This window comes from Mirounga angustirostris, unplaced genomic scaffold (genome assembly GCF_029215605.1).
Source record: "Mirounga angustirostris isolate CCGP_5_RB_7025 unplaced genomic scaffold, mMirAng1.0.hap1 SCAF_9, whole genome shotgun sequence".
In the NCBI taxonomy this organism is placed as follows: domain Eukaryota; kingdom Metazoa; phylum Chordata; class Mammalia; order Carnivora; family Phocidae; genus Mirounga; species Mirounga angustirostris.
The window spans coordinates 102867291-102877671 of NW_026991717.1; the positions used below are offsets into that span (position 1 = coordinate 102867291).

Sequence of the window (10381 nt, forward strand, 5' to 3'; positions counted from 1 at the left end):
TAGTTGGGGGATATAATTCAACCTATAACAGAAGCTGGAAAGAAAGGAAGACTTCTGAGCTCCCAGCATTCCAGCTTATTTTAAGGTCTGTTGATGATGTCCCAATGCCTCTAAACCAGAGGATGTCTGGAGCTCTAGTTACAGCTCTTGGTTCTACACTCCATGGTGGCCCCTACTGCTAAATCAATGGCAGCTATGATTCTTCAGAGCTTAGCTGGAGCCATTCGGGACATGTCTCTCTCCACTGGCTAGAGTCATCTTGTCAATTCAGCGTGTTCCTTAGTGTGTATCAGAAAGGAGAGTTGACACTGAACTACCACCCTTCTCTTCTTCCTTTAAGAAAATGACAAATAAATTATTAACAATCTCTTTCTAGAATTGCATGTTACTCAACAATAGCTGAATGCCCGCTCTGTTTGAAGAGGAGGGGGCACTGTGCCAAGAGCTGTGGAGGAACAGAAGACGGACAGGTGTCTGTCCTGATAAGACTACTGCAGACCAGACTGCTGGAAAATAAAGCAATAACACATCAGAGTATTTTTTTTATATGGATATATACAGGATATATTTTTTTTATATCCAAGTGATCTAAGGACCTAAATTAGGGCTTCACAATCCAGGACTATTTTGAAACCCCCAGTTGTGAGGAGGGGGGGTGTTTAGGGCTGCAGCAGAGTGCATGTGACATCACTCTAGGGATTGCAATTCACAGATGGTACCTACAAATAGCTTGTACCATGCACCGCCATGTACTATGGCTTTACACTTACCATCTTCTCTTCACTTTCTCAGCCTTGTGATACCACCCCATCCAAAGCTGTTGCTACGGAATGAATGCTATAGACATCGCTATAGACCGAATATTGCCCCTAAATTCATGTGCTGAAACCTAATCCCCAGTGTGATGGTACTTGAAGATGGGGCCTTTGGTAGGTGATTAGGTCATGAGGGTGGAGCCCTCGTGAATGAGATTAGTGCCCTTATGAAAAGGATCCCAGATTACTCCCTTGCCCCTTCCACCATGTGAGGACACAGGGAGGATGCAGCCATCTATGTACTTGGATGTGGGCTCTCACCAGACACCAAATCTGCTAGTGCCTTGATCTTGGACTCCCCAGCCTCCACACCTATGAGAAATAAATTTCTGGTTATGAGCACCCCAGTCTCTGGTGTTTTGTAATGGTAGCCTGAATGGAAGGGGACTGCTGTATTCCTGCCAGTGCCCACATCACAGGCTTCCATGACCCTTTCTTGGTCTTGCTGCCAACACCTATAGACTGGTACTCTACGCCAACTCTCACCTCATGCTTGAGTGTCACACACAACCAGTTCTCAACAGTGTCATGCCTCATTTACCACCCATTATAAACTGCCAACGCTTAGAAACAATCATTTTGTAGATTAGTGTGGTTCTCCCTTAGTGTCACTCCTCCCCCTCATTTATATCCTAACAATGTAATCACCTAATCCCATAATCCCTGAGGAAGGAAAGAGGAGGGCATGCTCCACATTGCTGCCAGGATCATCTTCCTAAGGCTCAGGGTTGATCCTGTCACTCTCCCATTTGAGAGTCTTCAAGAGTTTCCCTTGTGTCCAGAATGAATGCCACACGTGTTAGCACAGGTGGTCCCACAATTTGCTCCGTCTTTTCACTCCTTGCATTCCCAGCCTCATCTTCTACTACTCTCCCTTCACATCCTGCATTCTAGCCAAATTAGACTGCTGATTTCATTTCAACATTTATTTTATTTCCCATTGCTGTGCCTTCATTTTCACCGTTCTGCTTGATATTCCTTGCCCCAGTCATAATGCCAAATCCTACCCAATTCCCCCAATAAGAATCTATCCTTCCCCCGTTCTGCGCTTCCATGACATTGTTAGTATAAATGATTTAGCACAATTATCACATTCCATTGTGACTTCACTTATAATTGTGCAATTTGTCTTGGCTATTAGATACTATGCTCTGTAGGTGATATACATGCCTGTTTCCTCAAAGCACCAAGCACAGAGACTTACACATGGCAGGTGCTTAATCAAGATTCAATCTCCACTAGACACCAAAGCTGCCAATGAATCAGGAAGCACTCATTTAAGCATCCTCTGGGTCTTTGACTCAAATGGCTTTTTTTTTCCTTTCCTTGATTTCCTCTCTGCCCAAGTCTTTTCCATAGGAGTTAGTTTCGAAGTGTGTATTTTTTGCCTTATCTTTCTCCTTTTGGGGGATGGAGGAGGAGGGGCAAGCGATTCCCACCACAGCTTCTTAGTCCTTTCCTGGGATTTGATCATTCATAATAGGACATCATCTCTGTTAGAAAGCACTGAACACAACTTTCCACCACTGATCCTTCCGATACATCAATGTAGGCTTTAAGTAAGAACCGAGGTGTGCTCATGCTATGGGTCTGTTTGTCCTTTCATAAACTTTCTATGTTAACAACACATTGCCATTTGTGATTTGGAGGGGGGGTATGGTGTGATGTTTTACCTTACCACCTCAGGTTAATGGTTGCTAGAAAGGCTATCCCAGTGTGTCACGCATGCATCATTTCCCCAAAACTACAAGTTTTGTGCTGGTCCTTGCTTTTCTCCACTGTACCACAAACAGCATTTCACGTGAGATTCTGTGCAGCTGCAGAAAGTTCCCACGACCAGTGGGGGCTGGATAGTTCTCTACACCTGCCGCCTCGACTCAGAAATCAGGCCCTGACTATGATTTAGTCAGCATAATAATACTGGTGGATAATTCATTATTCTGGGGAATTTGAGGTTTTGTTTTTTTGTTTGTTTGTTTATTTATTTATTTATTTGTCAGAGAGAGAGAGAGAGCACAAGCAGGGGGAGCAGCAGAGGGAGAGGGAGAAGCAGGCTCCTCACTGAGCAAGGAGCCCGATGTGGACTCGATCCCAGGACCCTGGGATCATGACCTGAGCCAAAGGCAGACGCCTAGAGACTGAGCCACCCAGGCGTCCCGGAATTTGAGGTTTTTAAGCATCCTAATTCAATAAAGAAACCTTAGGCAAGAGCAGTACCAAAAAAAGAAAGGTTTCAGGTGTGTTTGCCACTAATTTTCCTCTATACAGCACATTAAGTATGAACTCCGGTAAATTACCATGTCACTGAGGAAGTTACTCAGCCTCTGTGGGTCTCAGTCACTATATCTATTCACAAAGCTTTTTTGAGAATCAAACAAGAGTATATATAAAACAGGTCAGTAGTGTGCCTGACGCATGGTAAGTGCTCAAGGAGAAGTAGCCATTATGATTATGAAAACTCAGGCAAGTTCCTTTTCTCCTTGGTGACTCTATTCCTCTCTCTTCAAAACAGAGATCATAGTTATCTTTTAGTGTCATCTGATAAGCGTGTTTTATAACTTAATACCCATTAAAAATGCACTGAGAGTCTCGGATGAAAGCCTCTCTATGAAGGGAGAAATTTATACTATTTTTCAGAGAAGCAGTTAGCTGTGATTTAATATGAAATATTTGTTCTCCTAATACTTTATTAATAAAACTGACACCACATATGTAAGCTTTCTAAATGTTCCAATTCATTACTTTAAGTGCCTCTTTATCAAATGGAAACATCTGTGTTGAAACAACTTTGATTCAGCGCTTAGCACAGTGACAGTGGTGTTCGTCAGGGCTACAATCCATTTCTTTGCATGTTTGCATGTATTTGAGATGCTCAACAATTAATTAGAGAGGGAAGAAGTTCCTTTAGTAAAAATAAAACAGCAGATAGGGAAAGAGGAACCGTTATCCGTCAGGTTCCAAGGGACTTTCTGACATTTTTGTTCTTTTTATTTTTTAGTTTAAGGGCAAATCACTGATTCTTAATGTGAATGCCACTCCCCAAACTGAGATCCAGTTTAAAGCCAGATACAGCTCTAGTGGCCAAGGCTGTTTGGAGAAATGCTAAGGGTCATGAATAGGCAAGGCTCATAAATACGGACGTCACCTGCCCTGCTACCCCAGCCCCAAATGAGAAGCAGACAGGCAAACAAACCCTAGAAGAGTGCCCAGCACACAGGAAACACTCACTATATTTTTCTAAGTAATAAATCAGCTCACTTCTACACTTCTAGGGCTTGTGCTCATGAGTAAGAAAGCAATCCCACAGTGCGGGGGAGAGTGATCTCCCGGGCACATGAGGAAACGGTACCTTCTCACCTTCAGAGGTTCACCAGGCATCATTCCTGTGTATTCTTCCTGCCTACTGGGTCATGCTGTCAAGCTTTAAAGTTTTCCTGATCTATTTTATTACATTATTTTACCAGCCCAACCTAGAGGAGACAGACATATGATCCAACATTACTGACTTTTTGGTTCTACTCCCACCTTTTATGGACTTTTTAATATGATCTTGGCAATGCAATGATTTTTAAGCCAGTAAATAACTAGAGTGGTAATAAATCAGGAAGAACAATGCAATACTATTGATAATAGAGGTCAGTTTCCTAAAGGACTTGAATTAGGACATCACACTTGTAGCTACTGTGTGAAGGAAAATGAGGGCTCTGGACCCAGAGGTGAATGTGCTCTCAATGGAAGATAATAAGGGCCCTACCCTCTGAGGCAGGGGGTCTCCAACTTCAGTGAGCATCAGAATGCCCAGGAAGCCTTGTTAAAACAATTTGCTTGGCCCCGTTCTCAAAGCTCCTGACTTAGTACGTCTGGAATAGAGTCTGTGAATCTGCATTATAACAAATTCCCAGGGAATACTGGCCACACTTTGAGAACCACTCCCCTGAAGTTTAGATTGAGGGTTACAAACTCAGGGGTGTTCAACAGCCAGACAGGAACATAAAGAACTGGGTGTAACATCAGGGAATGGCGAGGCCTGTGCAAAGATTTCATGAAATAACAGCCACTCAAACCAAAAGCATTACTGTAATCACAGTGCAGGAAGGCTGACGTCTGGGATCCTGGCTCAGCTGTTTACTTGCCACCGTTCACTCCAACACCTCGAAACGTATGCTTTTAAAAAACCATAGAAATTCATACCATGCTCGGAGTTCTATAATTTGGATTGAGCTTCTTTTTCCCCTAGTCCTTTGTCAGAGAACTTACAGATCATTCGTAGTCATGGCACCATACTAAGTCATGCCCACTGGCAATGAGCTGACGTTGCCACCTGGGACATGTTGTGATTAGAGCATCTTCTAAGAATCAGCAAGTTGTGCTGCATACTGTGCATCCTCCTCTCCAGACTCACTCTCCATCCTCCCCCACCTTGCTGTGCTCCCAGAGGCTGACTGCTGGGGACTGACGGAACAGGGCTTCCTTGCCTTCCAGTTCCTGGCTGGAATGGCCAATGCGAAGCACTCACAAGAGAAAGACTGGAGGCAGGAAGAGGGATGAGTCACCCACCCTGGGCCATGATTGTCAGTGGTGCTGCTCTTCTAATACCACAACTCTTATTAGGTGCCCTCTCCTAGAGTTATGGCGATTTCTGGGAACCCTCTCTTTTCCCTGGTCGCATCATGTCTAAGGATGCAAACAGCTCCCTGCTTCCCCAGTCCTTGCTGGTCTCCCTCAGCCCTGACCAAACCTTTGTAACCAGTCCCTTCACTGTATTCCAATCGCTCGCCCCTTGTGAGTGTCATGTATTCCCCACGTACACCCTGCCTGATTCAGTTTTACTGGACAAAATGTGGAATATTCCTCATTAGTATTGAAATTACATAAGACAATCTAGCAGCCACAAAGCAAACAGCAGAACAGTGATCATTTGTCCTTTGGTAAAATCAAGCACTAAATGCTGCCCAATTACGGAATTCATATTTTTTTTTTCAAGTACCAATCAGCATTCTACTTCTGGAGCCCAGGTTCAGGTTGTTCAGGGGAAGACCAGATAAGCACAAAATCAGCTTTACACAGAGGGATCCTGCTGCCGAAACTTCAGGATTTTTATCGTTATCATGGGCCTTGAGGCTCGGCAGCCTCTGAAAGCAGTGGTGGGAGCCCCTGACAAAGAGACTGTCTGTTGCCACGCGGGGACCCCAGAGCCAGGACATGGTTTCACGCACCTAACATCGCAAGACGACTGTTCACATTTCTCCGCTCTGTGACACATCTGGGACAAGCATCAACCCTTTAGTTCTGCGGGGTTCTGGCAATGGAAAACACCACAGATAACTAAAAACCGAACTTGATGATCTCCATATATTGGTCAGCTGGTGAAATCAGGCTGCCAGGGCCTTGTTAGGATCACTTCTTAGTCTGTGACATGACAACACAAACCAGCCTGGGCCATGAGAAAAAGCCATACGTGGGAGATGGCAGATTGGCAGCTTGCAGGCATGGCACAACCCACCAGCATGTTACCCAGCCCAGACGGTGTTTTCATTTTGTACATTTGGTTGCCACCAGGTAATATTTGGAGGATTTCATATAAATGGCTTTCAGCTTTTACTGAAAAAAATTTTCTTGTAGCAGTCCGATGCTGTACATAGAGTAGAATACTTGACAAACCCTGATGGAAATATTAATGGCTGCAAACCAATAAGAGAATGAGAAAGGTTCTATGTGGCCCAGCACCTAAAGAGACACTAATAATCAAGTTTCTGTTGCTGGCAAAGCAGCCACTAGAAAAAGATGTACAGAGAATACACATTAGGTCAGCCTAAGGCTCGGCGAGCACATTGCTCGTGACTTCATGAGTGCTAAGAAACGACTGTGTCCAAGGGCATTATCTTCTCTTTTGTCACTGGAATGGTGGGAGACATCCATTTACCAGGTAGCACAGGAGTGGGAAGCTGGCCAGCCCAGCTTTGGTCACAGTTTGGTCACACCAAACTCAGAATGAAAACCATGCTTCCCCCGATGTGTGGCAATAAATGTATCAGCTACTGGGAAGGTTCTTCTATGAAAACCAGGCTTTTTGACCTTCACGCCTGTCCCATTGACTAGAAGACACTAGGCCACAATGACAGATAAGGCTCTGGGTTTGAAAACAGAGCCTAAGCAGTAGTGAGAGTAAGAAGTGACATTGGCTTCCCTGGGCTTGCCGAGAAGGTGAGCAGGCAGGGACCATGTGCCCCGCTTTCCGCCATGGACTAATTTAATGACATGTTTCCACTTCAGTGTAAGGCCAAACCATTCCAGAGACTTTCTTTCATCTTGTCCTTCTCTCCCCTTTATCATCCTCACACTTTCAAACACACACACACATCCACACCCACACACACACCACCACCACCACCACCACCATACAGATGGAGAACAAAAGAGGTTTACAGAGAAAAAGATACTTGCCAGAATGGAAAACATTCTATTCCTCAACTCGGGTCTCCCAGTCAGCCCACCCAGACTCTTCCCGAACTCTGGTTAACATGCACCACAATTCAAATTTTAAATAATAATAACAATAGCTAACATTTACTGCACTAAGCATGTAATTATGGGCCATGTAGGTATATATCACTTTATTTAGAACTCTTCTTCTTCCTCTTCCTCCTCCTCCTCCTTTTTCTTTTAGTTTCAAGTTTTCATTTAAATTCTTGTTAGTTAACATACAGTGTAATATTAATTTCAGGTGTACAATATAGTGATTCATCACTTACATGTGATACCCAGAGCTCATCCCAACAAGTGCCCTCTTTAATCTCCATCACCGCTTTAACCATCCCCCTGCCCACCTCCCCTCCAGCAACGCTGTTTGTTCCGTATAGTAAGAGTCTGTTTCTCAGTTTGCCTCTCTCTCCCTTTTTCCCCTGTGTTCATCTGTTTTGTTTCTTAAATTCCACATATGTGTGAAATCATATGGTATTTGTCTTTCTTGGACTGACTTATTTTGCTTAGCGTAATACTTCTCTAGCTCCATCCATGTCCTGGCAAATGGCAAGATTTCATTCTTTTTGATGGCTGAGCAATATTCCACTGTGTATATGTACTACATCTTCTTTATCCATTCATCAGTCAGTGGACATTTGGGCTCTTTCCATAATTTGGCTGTTGTAGATAATGCTGCTATAAACATCAGGGTGCAGGTGCCCCTTCGAATCAGTGTTTTTGAATTCTTTAGGTAAATACCTAGTAGTGCAGGGGCTGGATCATAGGGTAGTTCAATTTTTAACTTTGTGAGGAACCTCCATACTGTTTTCCAGAGTGGCTGCACCAGTTTGCATTCCCACCAACAGTGTAGGAGGGCTCCCCTTTCTCTGCATCCTCGCCAACACCTGCTATTTCCTGTATTGTTAATTTTAGCCATTCTGACAGGTATGAGGTGATATCTCATTGTAGTTTTGATTTGTATTTCCCTGAAGATGAGTGATGTTGAGCATCTTTACATGTGTCTGTTAGACCTCTTCTTTTCATTCTCTTGACAAACCTATGAGCCAAGCACCATTCTATCTCAGTTTTAAGGTTGAGGAAACTGAAGCTCAGGAATGTTCAAGGTCATCCCAATATTAAGTGGCACAGCCAGGATTCAAAACTGATTTCTCTGATCCCATAATCTGAGTAAATATATTACACGGAATATACTAAACTGGTTTCCTCAGATATTGTCATGGAAAAGTCCTTAATTGCTGTACAGACCAAAAGGGAGGCACAAAGATGTCAACAATTTCCTCAACATCACAGTCTCTGCATGAGGAAATATGAAGAGAGACCCAGAACTTGAACTGGGGTATTCCCAGGGTTCTAAATAAGCAAATTCTGCCCGGTCTTGTTTTCCTCATTCAGCACAATATCATGCAAGCTTCACTCTAGGTAAGATTATAAATCAATGATGTTTGGGCTTCCAGGGCATGAGGGCAGCCTCCAGACTCTCGACAATGAAGAGCTGGGGGCCTCAGTCCCACAACCAACAAGGGAAGGAATTCTGCCAGCAACCTGAATGAGCTGGGAATGCCACTTGGTCGACACTTTGATTGCAGTGTTGGTAGGCACTGAGCAGAGGACCCAGTTAAGCCATGCCCACACTCCTGACCCACAAAAACTGTGAGATGGTAAATGTATCTTATTGTAGCCATTGAATTTGTAGTAATTTGTTACAGAGCAATAAAAATACCTGATAAACAATAAAATGGGGATGATGCCCCCCCCCCAAATGCATGTCTAATTTTTTTTCAACTGATAGCAGTCACTTAGAGAAACCAGAAGCAGAAAAAAAGAAAGCTATCAAAGCAGTTTTTAAGTGTTTCATTCTGGAGGATCTAGTATGTGTGCGGCACTCAGCTTAGTGGACTTGGGGCTTCCTAGAGGATTCAAAGATGTGCCCAACATTGTCAGAGACTCCAAACAAGGAATTGTGATACATAAAGTTCTAGAAGAGCAGGGTGCTTGGAGAGCTCTGGGGCTAGAACCTCAGCTATGGGAGGAAGGCAGGAGGAAGGTTGGGCAAGAGCATTAGGTAGCGGTAACTTCGGATTTAGACCTTCCAGGGAGAGGATTGAGAGCACCTTACAAAGAAGTTTATTGTTATGCTGGGGAAGTAAAGAGGCCTAGTTCTGCTTTTCCTCGGTAAAGAAGAACAAGCAGATGTAGGGCTACTCTATGAAGCCTTCTTTAACTTCTATTGATTTATATTCAATATTTTCTAACCCCAAAAAGATCAAAAAGCTACAGAAGGTGCAGTAGACACTGTTGGTAACCCACTCATTCCTCTTATTGGCTCTGTGCTTCCATGCCGCAGCACCTGTGACGTCTGAGGTTTGCCCCTGAGCACTGGAACCACCTCGTCCATGCAGAGAGCTAGGAGTGTCTGGGAGGCCTACAGCCACTTCCAGCCCAGGGCTCCCAGCTGGCAGCCAATAATATGATAGACCAGTGTGGAAGTACAACAGCCCAGTTTCTTTCCCATGAAGCAGGACAAACCCTAGAATAGTTAATACTCCAGAGCTCCTGAGAAAATCAGACATCACTTAAAACCACAACCTTTCTCTTTTTTGCCGCCATCCTGCTCTGCGTGGCTGACTGCTTCTCGCCATGTCTTCTCACAAGACTTTCAGAATCAAGCGATTCCTGGCCAAGAAACAAAAGCAGAATCGTCCCATTCCCCAGCGGATTCGGAAGAAAACTGGTAATAAGGCCAGGTACAACTCCAAGAGGAGGCACTGGAGAAGAACAAAGCTGGGTCTATAAGCCATCACACATCATGAGATGACACACTTAATTGGCACACATATTTAATTAAGCTGCATGAAGATCACATGTTCTATCATTCTGTAAACATCCTTCCTACCTGGCCATAGACTTGTCTTATCGTGGAAATGAGTTTTCTCTGTGACTATGCCTCTGCACCAGTAGGTTGGTTCAGTAATAAATGTGAGACCTTTTGGCTCTAAAAAAAAAAAAAAAAATCCTTTCTTGATTTCTTCTCCACTCCCCAGCCTGCTCCCCTTGCTGGGGATGCTCCTCCAGGAGCATTTCCC

The 10381-nt window shown here is 44.0% G+C and overlaps 1 protein-coding gene across 1 annotated transcript; it reads left to right on the forward strand.

Annotated features, from left to right (window-relative positions):
- The first annotated feature begins 9889 nt into the window (after positions 1-9889).
- LOC123861634 (large ribosomal subunit protein eL39-like) lies at positions 9890-10110 on the forward strand. Its single transcript, XM_045900938.3, has one exon. The coding sequence runs from the start codon at positions 9936-9938 to the stop codon at positions 10089-10091; it is 156 nt and encodes a 51-aa protein (XP_045756894.1). The 5' UTR covers positions 9890-9935; the 3' UTR covers positions 10092-10110.
- Positions 10111-10381: the final 271 nt, after the last annotated feature.

What these genes read in the sequence shown, in the direction of transcription:
- LOC123861634 (XM_045900938.3), top strand. Translation starts at nt 9,936, where the DNA reads ATGTCTTCTCACAAGACTTTCAGAATCAAGCGATTCCTGGCCAAGAAA.